This window comes from Xiphophorus maculatus, chromosome 18 (genome assembly GCF_002775205.1).
Source record: "Xiphophorus maculatus strain JP 163 A chromosome 18, X_maculatus-5.0-male, whole genome shotgun sequence".
NCBI lineage: Eukaryota > Metazoa > Chordata > Actinopteri > Cyprinodontiformes > Poeciliidae > Xiphophorus > Xiphophorus maculatus.
In genome coordinates, this window is record NC_036460.1 from 11,584,800 (window position 1) to 11,611,197 (window position 26,398).

The following is a 26,398-nucleotide window of genomic DNA, read 5'->3' on the forward strand; positions in this document are numbered from 1 at the left end:
CAGACATCAAAACCTCACCTGTCTGCTAAACAATCTGATTGCAATCTGTGTTCAATACTCTTAGCTGTGCTAAACACCAACTACTCCCATAATCCCGACAACTGTTTCAGTCAAACATATTAATCTGCGGCTCTGAATGCTGACTTTTACTATTAGAGATATTAGCTAGGTGTTAAGTTGTAATCTGCAGTAAAGCCCTAAGCAGAAGTGTATACTGAGGTTGACAGTGCTGGTTGATCCATTCATAGTGTAATACTGATCCTGTTACCACTACCAGCTGCAAATCACTCAAACCCTACTTACGCTGCAGGGCTATGTGATTCAGCTGCCACACAAATTGTATTTAATGATTATTGCAATCTATCACACACGATCAACATGGTGCTAATTTATCTCCTGATGAAACTTATTAAGCACCTCTGACGCATAACTAAAAATGAAACTATGTTGTGGTTGCATGGATTGAATTAAGTAAGGAAATGGTGCTCTACACTTCCTGAGGCCTGAAGAAAAGAATGTCAAAAATACAAATAGCATTTCAGATAATATTAATACATAGTCATTTGTCATGTTCAGTACTTGACTTAAATTTGACCTAGACATAGTAGTTTTTCAATAAAAGTAAGTTGGCAAACTACGGCCTTTAGGACCTCTGAACAGTTTATGGATCACGGTGGAGCTGAAGATGCCATCTTGAACCTACTTCAACAAATTTACTGTCATCTGGACAAAGAAAGCAGCACTGTGAGGGTCATTTTCTTTTATTTCTCCAGTGCATTTAACACAATTCAGCCTGATTTGCTTCATCAGAAACTCCAGAAGCCACATTTGGAGGCCTCAACAATCACCTGGATCAATGACTACCTGACAAACAAGCCGCAGTTTGACTGTGTGTCTAACCAGGCAGTTATTAGCACAGGAGCACTACAGGGAACTTTACTCTCACCATTTCTTTTCACTCTGTACACTTCAGACTCTGACATATCAATATGATAAGATAGAAAATAACATAACAGCAGCTTTTAGTGTTGAACTTGAGATTTTGTTGTGCTACGGAAGTAAGATTTTTCAGCAATCTGATTCTTCTCCTCTGGAAGCACCACACAGTTGTTTTCATCGTCTACTGTCATGGAACGTCCCAAATCTTCCATTTTTGATAAGGCTTCCTGTTCGAATGTATCAGTTGAAGTCTATTCAGCTGGATCTGAATCTGGCTATTTGACTGGAGCGCACAGAAATAAAAATTCAATTCAGTTCACTTATATAGTGCCAATTCATAACAAATGTTGTCTCGAGGCAGAATTTTAAAAAAAAAGAATCACTTGAATTCAATCATACATACATTCCAATTGATCTAAGTGGTCAAATAATTCAGTAAGCTCAATTCATTATTCAAAGTAGTTAAAATTTCAAATTGAATATATATTTAACTAGATTCTGACTGAATATCAATTGTACCTGCTGTGCTAACATGCTGTTTGCTGTTCATCTACTTGATAAAGTAAACTGAATTGAATAAATTGATCCATCCATCCATTTTCTGTTCACCCTTGTCCCTAATGGGGTCGGGAGGGTTGCTGGTGCCCATCCCCAGCTACGTTCCGGGCGAGAGGCGGGGTACACCCTGGACAGGTCGCCAGTCTGTCGCAGGGCAACGCAGAGACATACAGGACAAACAACCATGCACACACACACTCACACCTAGGGAGAATTTAGAGAAACCAATTAACCTGACAGTCATGTTTTTGGACTGTGGGAGGAAGCCGGAGTACCCGGAGAGAACCCACGCATGCACAGGGAGAACATGCAAACTCCATGCAGAAAGACCCTGGCCGGGAATCGAACCCAGGACCTTCTTGCTGCAAGGCAACAGTGCTACCAACTGCGCCAACTGAATAAATTGATGCTGAAGATTATTTGTCCCCAATTCTGATCTGTGTCACTTGATATATTCTCTGCTGAAATCCAAAAATAGCAGCTGTCACACTCCTTATCTTTCAGAGTCTGTAGGCATATCAAAAGTACCTTCGACATGAGCCTGTACAAATTTGTCCAATTATGAAAAATAATACATATTCTTTTATATAAAGCATGCAGATCTTTCAAATTGTTTCTTTTGGTTTTTCCTTTTTTTGTCACATGTAAATGTTTCAGACCATCAAACAAATGTTTAGTTAATGTAACCTGAGTAAGAGCAAAACATAGTTTTCGAATAATGACTGTATTTATTTAAGAAAAACAGCTAAACAAATGCATGTTTAATAATGTTTAATACCTTCCCAAATCCACAAACAAGAGGGAGACCGAAAAGAACAAAAAGACTTAAAAAATTAAAACTACAAAACATTTCAGAAAGAGAAAATCATTCTGACAGTCACACGTGGTGGTGGCAGTGTGATGGTCGTGACATGACCATGTAGGTTGTTCATATCCAAAAACCCTGCAGCTTGGCTGAAAATAAACACTTTTGCTAAGAAGACGGGGAAATTCCTCAACAGGGATGTAAAACATGCTTGATAGTAGTTATACTTTACTGCTGTACTGACTGTCTCAAATTAAAACTTTGAGAGAGTCAAATGAAAACTGTTTTAAAGTTGAGGCCAAAAACTTTCTAGAGAACTGTAAAAAAAATATCTGCTAAAAATATGAAAACACATTAAATCAGAAATGATGAGGCTTCCATGCATGCACAGTATGTTTTTTGGACTTTTCTTGCAATCTAAAGAGAAAAAAGTTGTTTATGGTTTTTATTCTCTTCATCTAAAAAAAACCTACATCATGTGATTCTGTATTTTTACTAACTTTCATCATTTTGCACATGTGCATCAGGCATATGTGAAAGAATCTGCATTTTTAAATGTTTATATGATGTGCTTGATGTTTGAGAGGCTGCACTTGTGTGTTTGTGTCTGACCGCGTGTTTGGTGTGTGTGCGTTTTGGTGGCGTTGGGATTAGGAATCGATTAAGAGGAAATTGGACTCCAGGCTGGGGGAACGGGGGGGGGGGGCAAAGACAGGAAGGGGTGGAGGGAAAGCCAGGCAGCTGCAGCAGCAGCAGCAGCAACAGCAGCCTGTGGCATGATTACACTGCGCCTCCAGAGCAGGCCGGCCACCAGCTTGTTTGTCGGGGATTAGAGAGGGGAAAGAAATGAATCATATTTCTAAGTCCTGACTCCGTGTCTCTGCGCTTTACAGTCCATATGCTGCTGCTGCTGCTGCTGCTGGGGATTACAGGAGGACACTGTCTTCGTCTGTCTGTCTATCCATTCATCTATTCATTTGTTCATCCATCCCTCTGTCCGTTCGTTCGTGGAAGGATGCTGAGCTCAGTCTTATGGCATCAGGCTGAATGATGTCTAAAGGTCCATTGTAAGCCTTCATAAACAGCTGTTTGTGTCCCACAATTAAGCGACAAATAAGCCTATATTTGCAGTTTAGTTTAATTTTCTTACACTGTCACCTTGTGTAGTCCATAAAATCAATTCTTAGAGACCTGTAGATCTCCTGTATCCTCAAAAGAGTCTGCAGTATTCTTAAAGCAGTGGTGTCCAAACTCTTTGCAGTATGTTTCAGAATACCAAAGTTCAAAATCACATTGCTATTCCAACTTAAAACGCAAAAGAATTTTGTTGTGAATAACAAAGTGGCAATATTTTGTATTAATAAAAGGCAGTTTCCTAAATCTTTGGGTACATTTTCTTCCGTTTCTTTGCTCTAAATTCCCAGAAACAAAAATGAGTACTTCCTTAAAATGATCCTTCTTCTATTAACCTGATTTAATAGATTTAATTGTGCTCAGGTTTTGTTTTATTTTTATTTGTTTTTTTAAAGTTGGTGGATTTTTACAGCCATGCTTACTATAAAGTTAGATGAAAACATTTCTATTCAAAGAAAAATATTTCCGTTAAAGAAGAATTAAATTTGTCACTGAAATTCTCATGCTAAAAAAAGGATACCAGTGACCACTGGAAGGCCAAAGTTGTACCATTCATTTACTACAATCAGAGGGCCGCAAAAAAAATGTTCTAAGGGCCACAAATGGCCCCCTGGCCTCACTTTGGATACAATTGTCTTAAAGATCAATTCCATGCAAGTCACACTTGGAAAGCTAGTGTGGGCATGTACAAAATATAAGTGCAAATATATGTATATAAAAAAGGACCTCTTAGTTAAACTGTGCTTTTATCTTTAATCAATAAGTATTTATTACTGAAACATGAAGATGCAAAGCATTTCAAGCACAGAAGAGAGCTACAGTTCCACATTTAGTTGTTATATTTATATATGTAAAGAGAGTTGGAAAGTGTGTGTTGTGTATTTAGTTATACGAAATATATAAAAATATACTCTTATATATGAAAGGGGCAAGTATTGAAAGAGGATGTTCACTTTACAATGACTGTAACCATGAACAACACAAAGCAGCTATACTGAAACCCCACAGCCAATTTAATTAAAGTAATATATTAATTCACTTACTCTAGGTATGTTTTTGATCAGGGAATAACATTATAACATGATGTAAATTTCAAAAAAGTTGATTTTGCACAATACCTCCCCTTCAATAATTCAGTCCCACTGTGACAAGCTCAGTGTATTGTTCTACCTTCCACGGTTTACATTCACTCAGACACAGAGGTCAGAGGTGAACCTTTCAACATTATTGTAATACAGCTTAAATACGTTCCTCTGCTAAGAGCATTGTGTTGCGATACAAGACCCGCTGCGTCGGTGCAAGATATCATCTGAACACGCATGAGCTAATAGCACTCTTAAAATCGTTGATGCAGTCCACTTCTCATAACCCCGGTAGAGCTGACCCCCCCGACCTTTCAGTGGCATGAAAACACAGCCAGAAATCCAAAGTAATCTGCCCGTCCTTCGAACTTTAGTTTGGGCCCAGCAGAGTGATGGGACTCAATTTAATGGCCACTTCTAATCTTTATTCTGTCCACTCTGCCCTGTTTCAACCCATTTCTGCCTTATACCCACTGAAACTCTTCTGTGGATTAAAAAAGCTGCTCCCACAGTGCCGCAAATATTAGAGAAATCACAAGAAAATGCTGCCTTGCAAAAGTATACTCATTAGGTGTATGACATTTTTGTTGAAAAGCATACAGAAGAACTGAAGATGTGGTTTGATGGTAACAAGTTGTCGCTAAATTTGATTAAAATTAAAATAATGTTACTCCGGAATTGCAAAGCAAGTTCTGAAACAAAAATAGAGATAAATGGTGTAACTATTGAAAGAGTTCAGGAACACAAATTTCTTGGAGTGATTATCGATGACAAGGTTAATTGTAAACCGCATATTCAATATAAACAAAAGAAAATATCAGAGTATTTTTTATCCTGAATAAAGCCAAGCGATTGGTTGAACAGAAAGCATTACATACTCTCTACTGTTACCTAGTTTTACCCTACCTCAGTTACTGTGCAGAGATATGGGGCAATAATTATGCAAATGTATTACAACCACTAATTAAGCTGCAAAAAAGAGCAATAAGAATTATTAATCACACAAACCTGGATCAGCTTTTAGTAATCTAGATTACTAAAACATTCAGATTTGGTGAATTTACAAACAGTGCGTCTCTTATTTAAAGCGCAAAATGAACAGTTGCAAGAAAATATTCAAGAATTGTTTTCAAAAGAAGAAGGATTTTATAATCTCAGAAGAAAATACAAATTCAAAGTTTGTAAGATCAGAACCACAAGAAGAAGCTTTTGCATTTCAGTCTGTGGTGTGAAACTAAACAGTTTGACAAAACATTAAACAATTCAAACATTTGTATAAGGAAATGGTTTACTCTAAATATGAGAAACTGTCTTGATGTATTATTTTGTTGTTGTTACATTATTGTTGGCATCAACATTAACAATATTTTGTAGTTAATACTGTTAAAGCTATTATTAATATATCATTGGGTGTGCTGCACTAATTAAGAATCAGGAAGTGGAATGAAGGTGTACTTATAAAATATATATAAACAAGATGAGATCATTTTGTGATGTTGCTGGAAAAGGGATGGTTTTAATAAGCTCACACTTATTAAAACCAGCTCCTTTGACAATGTATTGTTATTGCATTGTTGTAATTTCGTTATAACTTGGCACATTCAATAAAGTAAAATAAAAAGTATTAATAAAAAAAGTTTTGCTTTGTTCAAAACACCTTCAATGCCAATCAGTTAGAGAAGAACTGAGCCAGAACCAAGACCCTTAGACTCTTTTCTTTTCCAAACTCTCACTTTTACACTAATGAAAGTAGTTCTAATTATTGAATTAATTGGTATAAGAACTTAGAAATGATGACCTTCTTTAATCTCATGAGACAGCAGTAAGCTTCTGATCAAATCTGCTGATATTCAGGATCCAATCATTCAGTTTCTTATTCAAAAAACTTTGCTTCTTAGCTCTGGCAGTAGTCTCAAGCATTAATGTCTTTGTTTTATCTTGTTTTTGTTTCTTTTTATTTTATTAGAAATTAGATCCAGGTTGATCGATGATGACTACAAGCATTAATTACATTTAAATCATTGTATTAATAGTGAATAAATCTTAATCCAACAAACCGACTGCTTTTTTCTGTTAGACGCTGCAAACTGGGGCAGAGCCTCACGTGACAGAACGAACAACTAGAGCTGCAATGGCACAGTTTAAATCAAAGTATATTTGTGTATCTCTACTGTCCAGTCAAAGTCCAGGCCAAAGTCCAACTGGGAATCTGTAGTAAGAATTGATAATTGAAGCTCACAGAGGTGTTCTCCATCCAATCTGACTTTTTTTGCAAGAACAAATAGGCTCAAAATTTGTCTTCTAGATGTTCAATCTTGATAGAGACAAACTCCAAAATATGTAGTTCTACAAATCACAACCACCTAATTATGCACTGCTTTTGTTGGTCTACTGGAAAAACGTATTAACTAAGCTAAAGCATGTGCTTGGTTCCATCCAACCTCTGGCTGAACTACAATTATGCTGCTTCGTCTAGTGACTTAGAGACAACAGTGAACCCAGAGCTTTAATTAAGTCATTTAATGTCTCATCTGAAACATCAGCACTATCTAGGTAATGGTGAAAACGCTCACACACACACACACGAGACAAATGCAAGGTACAAAATAATCCATGGCAGAAAAATATAGGCAGAGAAGACTACAATGCAAAAGAAAAGAATACAGAAAATGATAAGAAGCGTGAATAACATTGTGTGTCATCAGTGCTACTTTTATTGGATGAACCCCTGAGTTTGAAAAGAAAAGAAGAAGTATAAACAAGAGAAACATGAACAGTAAAAAGTTGGCATTTTTCTAGATTTTAAGGGTGACGAAGAGAGAGACAGAGCCTGTTGAGAGACACCAGACGAGATTGCATTTTCAAGTTTTAATATTTACAAAACAGCAACAGAAAATTACCTTTATTAGCGACATCCATGTCGGCTGAAGACATAGTAGCGATGATGATAGTATTAATACTGATAATACTGAACAAATTACCTTTTTTTTTGTTTTGTTTTTTTGTTTTCTTTTTTTTTACTTCAACAAGTTCACAATTTGTTTTTTAAAGAAACATAGTATTGTTAAAGTCTAATACAAAGAAATAATCAAACAAAAAAAAATTGAACACACACAAAAAAAGTGGTGTCACTTCTTTACAAGACGGAGTGGAGCGAGGCACCAGACGCTCTGTGCAAAAGGGACAGGCTGCCCCTTCCTTTTCTCTGGTGCGGTTTTCTCTCCAGTCATGCAGTCCACCAGAGCAGCAAATTCAAGAACTGCTTCTCTCAGGCAGCTGAAGTGAAGGGAGTGGGCATCACAGTGGGACTGTAGCTGCCCACCCTGCGTGGAAGTGATCCTATTGAACAAACAATGTCCAATGTCCAGGTTTGTACTGCAGTCTCTGGAAAGGCCAACTCTTCCCAAAAGGCTGTTTGGAAACATTTATGTCCCCTCTTATTTCTGGACTAGTGGCTATCCTGTTAGCCGTCGTAACTATGACAACCCCTCAGCTTTTTTCCTGACCAAGTCCCAGTTCTTAGATTGTTAATCAGGCGGATAAATTAAAAGCTAAATGAAAGTACAGATTTTGATAGGTTAAAAAAAATCTTGATCTGCTTTGGGTTTGTTTCCATTAGAGGTGCTGATTTCAGATTACATCAACTACCAGTTGAAATGATTGTTTCTTTTTTTTAAATTACTGTTATTCATTATAATTTTTAATCAACGCCTGTTTTGAACACTTTGGTGTAACTAATTAGATTTTATTGTAGCTATACAACATAAGCCTTGTGTTCCTTACATGTGGCCTCAGGTGAAGGCTGACATTTATGTTTCTTAAAAACACACATAGAAACCCAATAGTCCAAGACAGAAAAAACTCAAGCATTAACAGATCAACTTCCATACTTCTTTTATTCTCCTTTTCTGTAACATTAGCTGATTTGTCCCTCAGCTGACGTCACTAATGCCTCTATGTCCCCAGCTCTCTGTCTTCTACTGAAACACCAACAGTAATATGGGGGTTATTCACGCTACTTCATTTTTTTGTTGTTGTTTGATTCCCCACCTCTTTTTATCGTCGCCTCCCCCCCGCTGTTTGAAGCCGCTGTTATTTACAAGACCTGGAACTTCCAGGAGTTCTGGTCTTTGTAGTCCAGACAGTCAGCGGCATTGAAATTGAGCTTCCAGGCAGCTTGGTCTTTGTAGTCTAGACAGTCGACGGCTCCGAAGCCGAGTGAGGCGGCTGTGTAGCCCTGCGAGGAGAGCGAGGCGGGGGACTGGCTGAGGGGCCCTCCCATCGAGGAGGCCGTGATGGGGCTCAGGGCCCCTCCGGTGCCCGACAGCTGCGGGTGCATGGGAGACAGGTAGGAGCTGCAGTCCAGGCCGGTGAAGTAAGAGGAGGAGCCGGCGTAGCTCTGGCTGTAGGCCGGCGCCTGGGTGTAGGTCATGGGGTAGGCGGTGGTGCGCTGCATGCAGGGGGTGGTGGAGGCTGACAGCGGGTCCGGCAGCGGGGAGATGGAGGCCGGGCTCCAGATGGAGACGGTGGCACTGGCGGAGCTGGAGCTGGGGGTGATGGCTGTGCCTGGAGGAGGGGGCGGAGGGCTGTAGGGTCCATTGGTTGGGTTGGCACTGGCCTCCGTGGGGGCCTCTCTGGCCGGGGAAGCCTTCTTCTTAGGAGGCCTGGGCTTGGATTGGCCGGTGCTCTGCTGCTGCTGCTGGCGGCATTTGGCACGGCGGTTTTTAAACCAGACCTGCAGAGCACCAAAGTGAATCAGAGTGATCAAAAAATAAATAAATAAATAAAATAAAAGGAGAGGATTCACAAAAATATGAGAAATGTTCCACATGTTGGCCTAAATTGTCCAGTGACGATACCTGAACTCTAGACTCAGGCAGGTTGATCTTGAGAGCCACCTCCTCCCTCATGAAGATGTCTGGGTATCGGGTTTTGGCAAACAGAGCCTCCAGGATGTCCAGCTGCGCACGCGTAAAGGTGGTGCGTTCCCGGCGCTGCTTTCGCGGCGTACCTAGAAAAAAACGTTATTATTATTATTATTGGTTTTTTTTTTGTTATTTTACTTTAATTTTGTAGAAAATATGTTATATTTTATCGTTTTATAACACTCTATGAAACATAACATGTCATATATACCTGCAAAAAAAAAAACGTTTCAATGAAATCGTCATGAAGTGCAAGTAAAACTCGATTCAGCTGTTTTGGGGGGAATTACTTTTTCTTTTTCTTATTTGTTTAATTAATATTTGTGTTTTTCCTGGTTTTCGCGTTTATTGAGATTTCATGTAATTGTCCAGAATACTTTAATAGTTTCAAATTTAAGAGAGAGTTTATTTATTATTATTATTATTATTATTATTATTATTATTATTATTATTATTATTATTATTATTACTTTGTTTTTCATTGTTTCGATTTTTTCCTACTGACTCTTCACGAGAGAGTCAATTATTGATATTATTCTTGTTATTGTATTTTTTTAATCTTCTCGGAAAAAAAGGTCGTTTGAATAAAGACCCCCTTTACACAGACTATATACTTATCGTCCAAATTGATCGATTTCCTTCTTTCTGATCTTTGTTTAAAAGCTTGTCTAATCGGCGCCGGAAATCCCTGTTTTATTTGAATTATTGTGTGGCGATGACAGATGTTCGCTGCGCATTGAAAAACAATAAGCGCGTTAACCCACTGAGTTAAAAAAAAAAAAAAGAAAGAAAAGAAATGTGGATAACTAAAAACACACAATGAGAGTGTTTTCGGGAAGTAGGTTAGATGATTAGCGCAGCAGATTGGAGTTTGTTTTAATTCGGTGTGAGAACAGGCTGCATTTTCATTCACACACAGTTTCATTGTTTTGTTTTGGGTTGCTGTTGTTTTGTTTTTTTTTGACTCTGTAATCCTCTGAACTGACAGGTCAAGTGAGCACATGTCCTGATGCCCGAGGAATCAGGCACATAAAACGGAGTATGAAACTGAAGGAAAGATTTATGGACAATTGATTTGCAAGTTCATTATCACAGGCTTGCACGTGTGTATCAACTGATAGAGTAAATTAGAGAGATTAAATAGACACTAAGAAAACATTCAGTTAATGGAAAAGAAAGAAAAAAAACTTTTTACTTACTGGGGTATCCCACGGCTGCGGTGTGTAGCAGATCCATGCCCGGGCCGGACAGCGTTAACCCGTTCACGGCGTAATGGGGCTGCTTTATGTAGGACATCATGCCTCCTGCCGGCTTTAAAACACTCCCTCACTCCCTCACTCTCTCTCTCCTTCTCTCGGGCCGGGGGCCGGCTCTCTGAACTATTCTCCAGGGGGTGTTTCTCTCGTTCTCTCTCTCTCCTTTTCTCTCTAACCTGTTTTCCTCCCTCTCTGTTTTTCTTTTTCTCCTGTTTTTCAGATGTATTATTTTTTTTTTTAACTATTTTCTGCCCTTGTCTTCTGCGTTCCTGACTCTCGGCAGCAGTGCACCTGTTCTCACCTGATGCGTAAAAGCGGAATCGCTCTCTGACCCTTTAGCTCTGATTTTAAAAAATGACAACGAAAAAAAATAAATAACAGTTTAAATCAACAATCGGACCAAATTGTCCGAAACAAATCCGCGCATCTATTTTTCTCCCTAAAACTTCGTGCGTAAAGGCAGTGCGCAACAGGAAAAGAAGTTGCTCTGAAAATGTTTGCCCGACGCGGTTCCCGGTCCCTGACAGGAGCAGGAGGATGCGCTGCAGGGTGGACAAGTGAGGCGAGCAAGAAGAGACTGGCTAATTAGAAGAAACTTCTTAACCAAGTAGACTCACAGAGCCCTCCCCCCTTCCCTCTCTCTCTATCTCTCTCTCTCTCTCTTTCTCTCTTACGCAAACTCATTCGCTCACGTTGCTGGTTCAGTTTGGTTATCCTTTGTTTTACTTTATGAATTGTTGCACATCATTTCTCATTGTAAGCTATGTTTATTTGACATATTAAATTTACATTTAAAATAAAATTGTACTTTAATCCGCACACACACACACACACACACACACACACACACACACACACACACACACACACACACACACACACACACACACACACACACACACATACTTGTTGATATGCTCAACAATTTACACAAGAAACAAACGGAAAAGAGTGAACAGTTAAAACCAAATAATGACATTTGAAAGAATAAGGTTTGAAGAAAACTTGCGTATCTATCTGAGCTGTTTTGTTGTTGTTGTTGTTGTTTTTTGTTGTTTTTTTTTTTTAAAATAACGGCCATTTTTAAATTGACCTCCTGAAATAATTGGGCAACCATAGCCAGAGAGCCAGGGTAGAGTTATCAAGAGGCGGAGAAGTGGGTACAGGCCGGATTAAAAGCAACACAAAGACCCCGTTGTTCTGCGCTTAAATCCCTTCCTGATCCCCAACATGCTCCTTTTGGCCCCTTCATTCATACATTCACCGTAAGCTTTATTATTATTATTATTATTATTATTATTATTATTATTATTGTTATTATTATTATTATTTATTATTATTATTATTATTATTATTATTATTATTGACCAAAGCCAGGCAAAGGCACAAGCAAACTAGGCCGCTGTAGCCCTCTTTACAGGTTTTGAATAGGCCAGGTTTTCGTGAATTTCTTGTTACGCTCCTGGTTTGGAGCCCAATGCTCCCGACAGTAAACCTGCTGCTTCTCCTTAAACCTGTGGCCTCTCCCTACAGCAGGCAGTCTTGGTATTTGGTTTGGCTTAGCCTTGATTTGCTCTGGCTGGGCTTCGGCTTGTATGTTTCAGACCAGGGATGACCAAGGGCACACAATGGAGCAAGTCTGATCTGCAAGCAGATCACAGATGGTCACCTTTTTTATATATAGATCTTTTAGGGCAACACTTCCAAAGGCAAATAAAGTCTTCTTAAAATATTTTTTTAAAAGTTACTTTTGTTTCTCATCACTAACCAATCCTATCGTCCTTTTCATCTCTCTTTAGTAAATATCGCCAACAATCTGAGTACCAGTGAGGTTCATTTGTCAGTTTAAAGCTGCCATTTAAAAGTTTAAAATCTTTAAAATGTTATTAAACAAACTTTTCATTAAGGCTACACTTCCGTTAAAAATTTTTTTTATTGGTCTGATGTATATTGAATTTTAAATGTCATATTTTCATTACCTGTAAGTTAAACATCGTCATAAAAAACACAATTAAAGGCTTTCAAACATCCATTTGTGTAATATAACGTGTTTCACCTAGTGAAATAACGCTCAAACTAAAGTTAAATGCACTTTTCAACAACATTTTATATATATAAGGATATATATATAAATATATTTTTTATTAAATATATATTCTAATTTAATGATGAAGGGATTACTTTAAAACGAATGAATCTCAGTCAGTTGATCACGTTAAAGCATCACACTGAGATGAGATTTTTTTTTTGTTTTCGTCGTTTTATTTGCGTTCAGGCTCCATGTTTGCTGTTTACTCCTCCTCTCCTCGGTGCAGGCCTTTATGCCTTTATGGTTTTGCTTGTATCATCCTCTGCGGCGAGACAATTTTCCCAGTGTCCAAATCCGATTCTGCGCGCTTGTTAATTGAATCGGATTTCTTATAGTTTAAAATCCACACACACTCACACACACCCACATAGGCCCATGCAGCTAGTGCCCAAACTGCATAAGGGGTTTATCTAGCTGGGTAAAGCCAAAGCGGAGATATAAAGACACACCGAGAGCTGCGGGGAGATTCTACAGGCGTGTTTGAACGTTCCCAATGCTGGAAGAAAATGTCCTGAGTTGGTGTTTGTGAGTGGGTATTTGGGTGGGTGACTCCGGAGGCCTGCATCCTCCTGACGCTGGGAAACATCCAGTGGAAGCTTCATTTCGTTCACAGGTAGGCTACGCTTTGTCTGATTTTTTTTTTTTCCCCTTGTGCTGCTTTGACACAGCAGCAGGTTGGACTAAGGCTAACTGTCTGGAAAAATCTAAACGAGAAGAAGAAAAGAAACTTTGGGAACTGAGAGACCTCAAGGGAGCGCGCGGACCACGGAAGTGCATGCGCACTGCCGTGGTCCGCGCGCACTATACTCTAAGTCTCCTCTGACGTAGTTTCTGTTACACTCTGTCCGACCGGAAGCACGGGTCATAAGTCGTCCGTCTAAGATCAAACATAAAGTAAATTTATTGCTGGTACAACAATATAATATAATAAATTTGCTGTTAGATACTGTATTTTAAAAACCCCCAGCAAGATTACAATTACTCTTATGCGTGGTTCTACGGCTTGTTCTGTCATTAGGCCCAGTCAGCCCAAGGCATAAGCAAACTAAGCCTGCAAGTGTCAGACAGAATGCAGTTCTCATATTTGTCTATAAAAATTAACAATCTTTCAATTTACTCTGATTGTTTTTAAATAGCGGAAGATATAAAATAAGTTTCAAGATTAAAACTCAAAACATTTATAACAAAATGTCCATATTTAAATGAGCTTGCGATGTATTTGCTGTACTATTCATATCAATGAATGCTGCTGCTCATATCTGCCCTTTAACATCTGGCAGAAGCTCCGATAACAATTCCCAGTATATTGTAAATGCTTGTAAACAATGGTTAATAAGCACAACTAATTAAATTTGACCAAACTCTTCCTACTAATTATACCAAGTTTTTGTTTAAATTACCTAGTTAAGATACTAAAGAGCAATGATTCACTTTTGAAAGTATGAATCATGTCTCATTTTGCTGCATCAGTAAAACAGAATTCAATACATTATTTTATAAACATAGCATTCTTTTTAAGACCATTGTGACTAAATAAAGCCTAACCTATTATAACAATCTATAGACGTTCATAGTTATTAGATTATTTCCATAAGAGTAATTGATGATCTTGGATGATGGTGAGCTTTCAGTGGCTTTTTCTTTTTCTCCCTGTTCTTGACAGTTTTGAATGTCTGCATGCAGAGTTAAGCTAGCTAGCATTGCCAGTCACATTTAGCCCCTTCATTCTGACTTTGCAGTCTCTATTAAAATGCTGAACATCAGTTATTATTTATATCTCCACAAATAATTTGTTACTCTCACCTTTCGACACATTTAAAGTCAGATAATCTGAGTACTATAATAAAAATATATAGGCACAAATGTAAATGCCAATTGAAATACATTCTGTTGTATAATCAGTTAAAGAAATTGGTTTTGGTTTACAAAATAACTGTAAAACAAGCTGGGATCAATGTGTAATGCTTAATGTTTCACACATAAACAACATTATTTTTATTTTAAAAGAAAAGTGCCGCTGCGATGGTCAATGAACTTAACCCAATTTTAAGACTTTGTGGCTTGTATATTTCTGACACTAATTTGGCTGCTGAATCATCTATTAAGTGACTTAAAATTGTGCTTGAGGAAGAAAAGAAACATGTTGGATTTTATATAGTTTCATAAGGACATTTTATGTTCTTTAAGTCTGTAGACTTTTTAAGTCAGTGAAAGCAAAAAACAAGGCACTTTAAAAGCACAAAAAATGTTTTTTTTTCTTTATTATCGACAAGGATTTTGTAATATAAAATGTTGAAATATGTTTTTAACATAGGGATAAAATGCTTCTCATTTTAGGTTAAAATCTTAACCAATTTCTGGACGCCACAAGTAGTGATAAAGTTAGTTAGGTTAGTCTTTCTGTAATTTATTTTCCTTTTTTTAATTTACTTTGCTTATTTTACTTTAATCCTGTGTGGAGTTTGGCATAAGACCAGTGCTAAATATTAATGCTCTTTGATCAAGTTGGTGTATTTGAGGCGGCTGCTGTATGACAAGTGTTTCTGGGTTGTTTGAAGGAAATTGCTCTGAGATGAAGATCTGCTGGGCAGTTCAGACGCGCTAGGACCCAGAGCAGAAGCAAATTAAGGACAAGCATCACATAAGAGGCTTAGTGCATCTAATCTATATTGCTACACACAGAGACTCACACTCACAGAGACTCACACACACACAGACACACACACACACAGCATTTCATAAACATCCCATTTTGCAACAAGCACGCATTCATGTCCCCAAAGGCGAGTGTTGCCATTGTGTTTTCATTTAGTTTTTCATTTTCTCCAAACTCTTTTATTCCCCCTTGCTGACCTAAGCTTCCATCTCGTATTGTTGGAGAACTTTTGCCCAGATGCTGTCCTGCTCCTCTCATCCTATTTCATTAGCAGACGGCCTTCGATGAACTAAGAAGCCAGGAGCAAACTCATTTGTTGCAGACAATTATAGTCAGAAAAGCAAAAAAAAAAAAAAAAAAACACTCAGGGAAGCTTCCTTATCCTTCCGATGAGCGTCTGAGTGATTCATCTGCCTGTTTCACTGTTAAATCAGCTGAACAATCACTCCGGCGGGTCGACAAATGAAAAAAAGGATTTCAAGCTGAAATGAAAAATGAAGTTTGACTAAGTCATGGCTTCTGAACAATCATGTTAATGAAATTATCCTTCCATCCAGTCTGAACAGAAAATGCAATTTTCTTTGTTTTCCAGTGTCCCAGGAGAACATTTACCCAGAATTCCCCCTGCCAACATGGCTAGATACTCAGTATTCATTCTGATACCTGAGTTTGATTCTGATTGTAAGAACTACAGAAGAGCAGCCGCCATGAGGCGTGCCAGTATGGATCAGAAACTCCTTCTGAATCTGAATCCTAAAACAGCCATTCCCAGCTGTTCGATGGAGTGTTTTTTTTTTGTATGTCTGTGTGTGCACTGTGTGCTTATGTTGCATGTGGGAGTGTGTGAGACATTTACGCACTCACGCACACAAACACACTCGTGCACTGAGTTCAGCCGATTTATCATAATATGCTTTATCTGAAAAGTAAGTATCTTACCTCGGGATAAAGGGAGGAAAGAGGGGTTTGTGGCCAGATTGACAGAGGAAGGGTGAACGGATAGAGCCGAGCAGAGCGCTCGCTGCTCGGGAGCGTGGAGCTGGACTTTTAGTTCGGTGGCTGGATTGAACAGAACTGAAAAGGTAACTGGGCTTGGTGGGATGGGAGGGAAAGGAGCGGGCCGCAGTGGTGTGCGTGCGCGTGTGTGTGTGTGTGAGAGAGAGAAAGAGAGTAGACAGGAGACTGATGCTTGGATGAGAAGAAAGCAGTGTGGTCTCAGAGAGGGGGACTGGTGGATGTTGAAGTGCTACCTGGAGGAAGTTGAGTTAGATGGGGTGGGGTAGAAGGAAGGACAAGTGGAGACGTGTGATGATGATAAATCAGGAGAAGTAAGTCGGAGAGGGACAGATGGGTGAAGGGGGGAGCATGGGAGGGGCATCGGGACTGGACCATGAGCTCTCTGAGGGTCTCTACCTTCACATAGAGAATATTCACACAGAAACTCATTTAAATTGATGTGATTTATGTTTCCTAATGTCATCCTGCCATTGAGCTTTTACGGAGTTATAAAAGCTGCAGCGTTTGTGTGTGTGTGTGTGGGCATGCGTGTGCTTGTGGGTGTGTGTGTGTGTGTTTGGGGTGTGTATTGAGGTCAGTGTGTGTTAACCCCTCATTTAGGAGATGTGAGGATTACCCAGCATGAGTTCAGGCCGCGCCATGTGTCTCTGCACCCGGACCGCGTACGTCTCCTATAGCCACAGAAACACAGCCACATGAAATGGAGGTTCTCACGCTGCCTATAGGTTATACTGCTGTGTTAGTGCACAGTGCATGCCTGTGGAGTACAGACTTGCATATGCATGGGCTTTTGTTTAAATGAACGTCCATCTGGAGGGATTTAGGGTATGAGCAGTCTGGCATGAGTCCGGGCTAAAGATAAACTGCAGGTCGTTTATATAACGAGGAACTAACTGACTGTATACAGTTTGGTGTCTATATGAAGCCTGAAGGATCACTGACAATTTAGTTTTGTCTAAATTTCACCAGCAGAACTGCTATACAGTAAAACCCCCCATCACACCTTTAACAATCAGATAATCTGGAAATTAGCTGAAAGAACATCAAGTCAGAATCTGTATATTTAGGAATCTGATATTTTAAATAATAAGTAGGAATATTAAAGAAGTTAAATTTCCTACAACGATGATGATGCATGAACACATGTTCATGTTTTGTCACATTACAGTCACAAAATAAAATTTATTTTATTTGGATTTTATGTGATACAACAATAAATACAGAGTAGCACATGGAAGTGATGCTTGAGTTTCAAAATGTGCTGTGAACAAAAATCTGATAAGTTTGCTATGCATTTGTATTAAGCTCACTTTATTCTGACACCCCTGGACAAAATCTAGTTCAACAAATGTCTGTTACATCTCATCTAAACCAACAGGTTAGGCAAGGAGAGAATCAGTCAGAGAAGCAGCCAAGTGGCCTACGGTAGCTCATGAGGAGCTCCAGAGATGCATGGCCCATCTGGGCAAAAACTATTAGTTTTACCTTCCACAAATTTTATCTTTATGAAAATATAGCCAGGTAGAAGTCATTCAAGTCCAATCACCACTTGCTAAAAGTCATGGAAAGTCAAGAAATTGCTCTGTTCTTGAGACAACAATTGAACAATTTGGCTTACATGAAAAATGCTATGTATGCAGGAAAACTATCACCCTAAAAACATTCAACCTGGTGAAACATGGTGGTAGTAGTGTCATGCTGTAGGGATGCTTTTCTTTCAGACAGAGAAGCAAGAGAAGCAGATGGGAATTCGGATGTAGATGCAGTTCTTGGAAGATAACCTGAAGCTGAATAAGACTTGAAACTGGGGCGGAGGTTTGTCTTCCATCAGGTCAGCCTCCTAAAACCTGCAGCAAGAGCTACAATGGAATCATTTTAGTTAAAGGTTATTCATGTGTTGGAAGGACACACTCCTAAATCAAATGTTGGTCTTCATCTAATCTGACTGAGCTTAAGCTGTTTTGCAAAGAATTAGTAACAATTTCAGTCTCGTGAGCGAACCTCAGACCACACCTTTCAGATCTATATTTTCCATACAATGTAACATTTTTTCTTTCACTTCAAAGTTGGTTGCTACAGAGGACTCCAATTTATTTCTGAAAAATCTGCTTTTTAACAGATTTTTCCATAGAACATAAAATATTTGCAAGAAAATGCAGTTTGGGAAGACAAAAAAACCCTACAATTCTTGTCTGCACTCTATTGGTTTGCAAATGTGTTAACTTCTGTTGTAGTGCTAACACAGTTTCCATGGTGCACATAAACATATATTCGGTGTATAAATTCTTAAAACAGGCAGTCGTAAGCGTTTTTGGAGCAGGTCTCAAGATTTCACTTCTCTGCAGTTCCTGGCCCCCTCTTTGGCTACTTTATGTTGCTCTATTGCATAAAATCAAATGAAGTACATTGAAGTTTGTGGTTGTAATGTGACACAATGTAAAAACCCAAAAAGTCAAGGTGTGTTATCTTTGGAAGGCACGTTTTTATTCATTAAATTATTATTATGGAAATTAGTTGAAAGAATCTTTCTGTAGCAAAGACATGTATATTTATGAGGCTAAAAATATGAATAATCTGCTACAGTACAAAAGCAATCATGTTTCACATATTTATAAAGTTTTAGCATATGTGCTATACTCATAATGCCAGAACACAATGGATAAGAAATATACTAATGATATAATTAAAGCATGATTTTTGTTTTAGTGTAATGGGGTGGGATGTAATTATACAATTTTTAAAATATTTTTTAAATCTTTCTGACATTTGTGAAATAAACTAATCTAGCCTTGAACTTTATTCAAGTTAAACCCCAATGGTGTAATGTCTCTTTTTGAAGGTTTTGTTAGGATATATGAAGTCACAGTAAAAAAAAAAAAATTCTGGTTTGTTTCTGGAAAAGAAAATCAGATAATTCATTTTTGTAAACTTCAAGCATCCTGTAGCTTTTCTCTTCAACAGCTCCCAGACTAATTTAATGCAGCATTGCCTCTACGTGTCACCTATTTGCTGAAAGCTGCTAATGTGAACTTCTGTGAGACTTTCTAAAGAGGACAGGCCATCTTTCCACACGTCTTCTTTAAGTTGTGTCAGAGGACGTATTGGACAGAGGACTTGACTGGGGATCAATACCAGTACGGCTTCATCTTTAAATAATGTCTGGCAAGCATCTTGATCAATTTCACAGACTGCAGACCCCCCGATGTGTGCATGTGTGTGTCCTGCTGTCTTCTAAGAGTAGACAGATTTCTAATCCGCTAGAGACAACAGCAGGTTGGGTCTGCACGCTGTGTGTGTTTGTGTGTGTGTTTGTTAACTGACATCATTTTACCCCCTCCTTGATCAGTGTCTGGGGTTTTAGCTTGTTAACACCTGTTCATGCCGTCATACTCATACACTGCAATAAAGGAGTTAAAGAAATCGTTGCTGCATCTGTAGAACCAGACAGTTTAAATGAAACCTTTATATATATATAAATATCGCATTGGATAACAGCATGTGATTCATACATTCTGGCAGCAAAACTTTATTATTTTTGGCAATTAAATTTATTTGTAATGAACTATTAATATCAGCCTGAATGCTGTAGAAACTTAAAGGAAAGAATCCTGCAAACATGCGGCTGTATGAACAGATTTAAACGGCAGAAAAACACACAGCCATTAGGTTGTTGAGGCCAAAGGTCATGCAGGCACTAATGCATCATGAAAATCTCGATATGTGTGCCTAAGAGAGATCTAGGTCTGAGGAGCATGTGTGTGTGTTATCTCTCAGAGAACAGGAATGTTGCTGTAGGTGAGATGATGTCCAATAGTTTGAACCCCATCAGCACCAGCAGTCCCCTTCCCCCAGCCTGCACCCTCATCACCCCATATGGCAGGAGGCAGCAGTAGTAATCATGGAAGTGGAGCAACAGGCTCTGAGCCTCACTAATCCCTGGCCACACTTAGACACGTGCCACACTGATGCATACGCTCGCCCAGCGCACACTCACAAATGGCTATTGAATTGAGGGACCCGATTTTAATACTCACTCACGCATCTAAACAATAGTTTTGGCAAGCACATTGCAGATGACTCATAAGCAGAGCAGTGATAATGACTGCAGTGTTTTATTGTAACACCAGGTTTAATTTCAGCTGGTTGATGGAGAGGATCAGCTCCAAGTTGCCTCATTAAGAGCACTGTGCCAAATACACTTTGATTGATCTGCAGCCACAATTTGCCAAGCTGTCCCCAAATTGCGCTTTTCTCTTTTTACTGTTTATTTTTAACCTAACTTGTCTTTAATGAATAAAAGCTAGCACACCCATCAATGCAACACCACACTGAGTCCTAATTGACCACTGGAGAGCACCTTGCCTTATTGCGCACACAAAGGCGCTTGCACCCGTGCACTGACTGCGTCACGTACGCACACACATACAACCTTTTAACTGTGACGCACAAGGAGACAGGGCCACAATGGCTCTCTTATTGTTAATTGGCTGCTTAATCCCGAGGAATGCTTGTGATTAGAACCTGGTGGTGGGTCAGGATCTTGCTCAACACTCTCGTCCACAATAGGCGAGCTGTAACAGAGATCTGTGATGGAGCACACACACACCAGCGCACGCCGTCACATGCAGAGAAATAAGTGCCAACATTAATATTTGCATAAAGAAAGGCAGAGTCGAGTATAAATGTTGGTGCTTGTAGACCTGAAAGTGGCAAGAGAGTTTTAATCGTAGCCTCAAAAAAGTGAATGCCCACAGAAATCTGCCCCATTAAAACCAACTCAACTATACAGAAACCCTAAAGATTATAACAATGGAAATGGTGTGCTTGTTTGTGACTTAGTAGTCAGGTTTTATAGGTTTTATTATCAATCCGAACCTCAAATTCCAAAATGGCTGCCTGGCACCAGTGTAAAAGTTGTTACTAGGTTTTGTCTGTTGACGTCTTTTATTCCACCGATTACCCAAGACACAGCCACACAGACTATGGGAAAATGGTGGGAAAGGAGTAAGTTTCAAGTGTTGCTGGACATTCTAATAAGAAGTCTTTATAAGTAGACTCATTCTACACAACAATGGAACCACAATAATCTACTTCCTTTCTTACTTCAAAATAAGAGTTTCAAACACATAGACCATCTCATCAGACTTTCACATCCTTGTAACAGCTGGATTACAAAGTGCACAACAGATTTCATTTAGTTTAGAAATATGGTTTAATATTGTTTTAATTATGGAAGATGTTTTGCTGTGAGATATTGAGACAGAAACTAGAGCCCCCTGGTTGTCTGCTTTTCAACATGCTTCAAACTGGGATGATGTTCCAAATAATCCAAGATTGGACTTCTTTGGATCTACTCCAAATAAACCTCATCTTGTTGCAGAAGAACTTTGTGGTAAACAACGTTCAGTAAATGGAATAACTTTTCAACTCTGAGCACACCAGTCACTTTGAAATATTGGTCACATTGTTTGATTAGCAGCATGCATTTTAACTACTTCAAATGTGAAATAATCCAAAATGAATTCTAGAGTGAACTGACAATAAAACCCAGTACTTTTTAGGGATGCAACTAGATACAATGAAATCTCAAAATGCATCAGTATGTCTCTTTAAATTGAATATTGTCTTGCAAAGTGCTATCTGTCAGTCTAAACTGTTATGAGCCTTGAATGTGAAGAGCAACATGTATTTATGTTGGGCAGTGTTATTTTGATGCGAAGGAAGTATGGTACTTCTTGGGCTGTTGCATTGAGAGAGACGACTTATGCTACTTTGTATCTCAGTTTTTGAAGAAATCTCGGCTGCACTTAATCATCTGTACTCTACACTAAACAGTGAGTCAGTGAAACACTAATTTACTTACACAGCCTTAATTAAATTTGTAGGGGAAAATGAAATAAATGTATCACCTCTAACCATGTGTCATGTTCATTAGCAACATTCATGACATATTGCATCATGTCATCTTGTGTATTGTTTATCATATGTACTATAATTTATGTACAAATTATAGTTCATGTATTTATCATATAGTTTATCATTTCAGTAGTATCATAGTATTATGTTGTATATTATCATATCAAATTGCACCATATGATGTTGCATTATATCATAACACAATGTAGCATTGTATAACATAGCAAAATATGACATGACATAACATTAGCATAATCTAGCATAGCATAATATAGCATAGCATAACATAACGTAACAGGATAACATAATAAAACAGTGATCAAAGGTTTTTAGAGCACATCAAAACTACGTAACAGTAGCCTAGATGAGAGAAAATAAAAGCATAAATGCCTACTTTAAGTTCATGTTTTCTCATCATTTATTGGTCAAAAACAAATTCCTTAAGTTTGGATTGACAGCAAAATTTAAATGTCAAACTCTTGTTTGATCACATGAATTGTGGTTTTCTCAGAGATCAGTTGAAAGGAAATGATTTAGCATTTTTTTTAGGGACTCAAGAAATTCAAAAATTTGAAGAATTAAGAATTCATGAAGAAGCACTACAGCTGAATGTCATCGGCTTAAAAACGATACGATATATAATGAAATATGTTAATGATCTGTCCAAAATGGGTTTGTAGAATAAAACAAGAAGTTGGTCTAAAACAGAACCAGGGTGTAGTCCACATACTACATCAGTGGAATGATGTGACTTATGCAGACACTGAGGCTTCTGTTTGAAGGGTAAAATCTAAACAGCTTCAAATGATTGAGCAAGAAGAAAAGATGTTTTGCAGTTGGAAAGTTGTGGGATTCAATTGCAGTTCCTCCTATAAGCCAGGTGCAGGTTAAAGTGTTAAACTCTAAAATAAAATTTTCATTCTCTTTAACAGAATAAACGAAAGCCCTTCTGTTACTGGCTGTTTAGTCTATCTCTGTTACTTTCTAATTTTCAACCATTAGGTAACATAACGCATATAACAGAGGTTACAAGTGCATTTGTGGATTTTAAGGGAGTTCACTGTAATTATGTTGAAGATTCTAAAACCTTTATTGCTCTAAAAGATTTCTGGGGTTTGTTTTGGAGTCAGTATGTAGTCGGCATGCAGTGCTGCCCACTATCGCCTCTGCCTCTTCATGTTCTCTGTAAACTAACCTGCGGAAACATGAGACAGTGTGACAGAACGGCGGTTTAACTGTCCCACCAGTGCAGACAAAAAACAAACACACAAAAGAGAAAAGAATTACAAGACAGACTGGTAACAGGTAGATGGATAGTTAGGGTCTGTGTGTGTGTGTGTGTGTGTGTGTGTGTGTGTGTGTGTGTGTGTGTGTGTGTGTGTGTGTGTTCTGGAGGAGGTCTAGCCAGGCTGCATCACTGCTGACACACTGCTGCTGGTAAATCCAGCTTAGTGTGTCTAAAACAGGCCTTCAAAATCTGCCACAGGGCACCTAATGCAAGGGCCGCTGTCACCCGCAATCACTCACACACACCTAATCCCCACGCTGTGACCCAACACATACACACATGCAGACACAGACACACACATGGCCAATGCTCTGGGTCCCACTCAGCTTGGCGAGCTTGTCCCAGTACCAGGAGACACCAGCCACAGGGTCAACATTTCATGCAGAGGGGTGGGAGGGAGAGGGCAGAAAGGCTGTGTTGTGCTGTGTGGCCGGGTATTAGGACCAGGAGAGGTTCAAGCAAAGGGTTAAGAGACGTGTGGAGGTAGTAATGGAGGTGGAAGCAGGCAGAGGAATGGAGAGTCTGAGTTGAGGTTTTAAGGCGCAACTAGGTCTGTGGTCCGAGGAGGTGGCTCAACAATGAGAGCTGAAGCTGGAGAACACCTCTGAGTTAAAAAGCTGAAGCAAAGAAAACAAGCTTGGAAGAAGCTTAGAAAAATTTACGATTTTAACAGCATAACTTGAAACAGTGTCATGCAACAGACATGTTGAATTAATGACAAAATCAGACATTCGACTTGCTGTAGTTTTACTAGGGCCAGGACTGTGATGCGCTAATTAATTACGTAGCTTGTAATACATTTTTTTAACATGCAAAGATTCTGCTTGAAAACCTATGTACTCGCGTCGTTCTGGTACGACATGAGAGCAACAGCATTGGATGACGAAGCTGTTCTCTGTCCGCTGGGGGATAATTTTGGCTTCTGAATACAATCTGATTGAACGCTGGAAAAGACTATTGTTGTGTGCAAGTTGTGCAAAAAGGAGTTACCCTATCACTGTAGCTAATTATTAAGCCTGAAATACCATCTTGTTGTGCCAAGCGAATACGTCCCGAAGACTTAAGTCAGCGTCCACAGTCCACATTTCTAAAGAAATATTTTTTTCAAAGAAGATACATGAATGAGTAGGGATTCCTGAAACACTTTGCACTAAACTGATGGTTTAAAAACTTAAACAGATTAAAACAATAAATATGTTTGTATTGATCTCATATGTATGCTTATTAAACACTTTAACTGCAAAATGGACTTTTTCATTGAAAATGTTGCTCACTTTGTACTTATGTAATTTTAAATTATCATGTGATTACTTACAAAGGAAGAATGAATGTATGGATGGATGGTCTAAAGTAGTTTTGTGTTGTACAATTTTGTGTAGAATCGGGATTTGTAAAAGATGCTGTAATTTTCATTTTCCCATAACATGGAAGTTTTTTTTTTTATAAATTCACTGAAAAATGCAAAAACGTTTCCGATTTTAAATAATTCTTGTTGTAAGTCCCCAAAGACTATTTTCAATTGAAATCTTCAAATATGAAACTGAATTAAAAACCACCTGAAGTGACAAGGATTTTAAATGGGCTTCAGCATTTAAGAGAAAAAAACATTAATCAGGAAATTTATATGAAAGATTTATTAAATTAATCTCCTGAGCAGACAGAACTATTTTCTTTCTTGGGTTTTTTTCTTTGCATTTTTCTATGCTGCTGCAATGGAAATACGTCTAACAGTTTCTCGTGTGTATTTGTGTATTTTTTTATTTCAGGTTTCGGTTAGCACAGTGAGGATAAAGAGTTCACCATGGCAATAACGTCAACATCAACCTCATTTTTGGCTAATAGTAGGAAAACCAGAGGTGTAAGATCACTGTATTGGTTTATTTGAAACTGTGTAGCCAAGTTGGATGCATAGGATTAAAGCAGGGCATTTTCATATGACACACTTGTTTTATTTTTCCAGATTTTTCTTTTTTACATAAATAAACAAAAAAGTAAGGCAAGACACTAAATCCAATTAGAAAGGTTTGCATGTTCAGTGAGACCAGCAGATCTTCTGACTGCTGTCTGATGCTCACAGAAGCAGGGCTCTCGTACTAAGTCCCACATGTGTTTGCAAACAAAATCATGATCCACTCTTGGAATACACCTCCTATTGTTCCTACGGCAGGTTCCAACAGGGGATGCAGTGGCTGTGTCAACTCTAAGTTGATAACAAGGTTAAAAATGATGTTTTACTCAATTGTTGTCATTTATTAATTGCAGAAAGTGTGAAATTTAACAAAGTGAATCAGGAGACCCTTCACTGTGACCTTTCACATGAAACTCAAATTCCTCTACAAAACAAATATGATTTTCTTCATTTGCTGATTGGACAATACTTGTCTACACATGCTGTGTACTAGCTAATATCAATGAAAATTAAATTCATCCCTCATTGTGCCTACTTTCACAGTTTATATTATTAGACAATATAATTAGTTTGACATCTTGTTTTGAAATGGAAGAATCATTCTCTTGCGATCCCTACCTTCAGTTTGCCAAGGACTTTTTAAAGGTAAGATATAAAAGCATAATAAAGATGTTTAACTTGCAACTTAGACTGTTTTTTAAAGGTTGTATAAAACTAAACATATATGACAATGATCAAAATTGTTGACATGTATCTTTAGCTAAATAAAAGCTTTCCAATATTTCTGTTTTGTCACTGGATTTTGTTCATCATGTATAAGTTGA

At 38.4% G+C, this 26,398-nt stretch overlaps 1 protein-coding gene and 1 long non-coding RNA gene across 2 annotated transcripts; one reads left to right on the forward strand and one right to left on the reverse strand.

Annotated features, from left to right (window-relative positions):
• Positions 1 to 7,601: 7,601 nt before the first annotated feature.
• Positions 7,602 to 11,256, reverse strand: LOC102217777 (homeobox protein otx5). Its single transcript, XM_005804528.2, has 3 exons — positions 10,643 to 11,256; positions 9,378 to 9,529; positions 7,602 to 9,253 (listed from the first exon to the last, which is right to left on the reverse strand). Exons 1-3 carry the CDS (start codon positions 10,740 to 10,742, stop codon positions 8,615 to 8,617), a joined length of 891 nt encoding a protein of 296 aa, XP_005804585.1. The 5' UTR covers positions 10,743 to 11,256; the 3' UTR covers positions 7,602 to 8,614.
• Positions 11,257 to 13,242: 1,986 nt separating this feature from the next.
• LOC111611913 lies at positions 13,243 to 26,357 on the forward strand. The gene is made up of 2 exons (XR_002754302.1): positions 13,243 to 13,401; positions 25,432 to 26,357. It is a non-coding gene; the product is annotated as an uncharacterized LOC111611913 (long non-coding RNA).
• Positions 26,358 to 26,398: the final 41 nt, after the last annotated feature.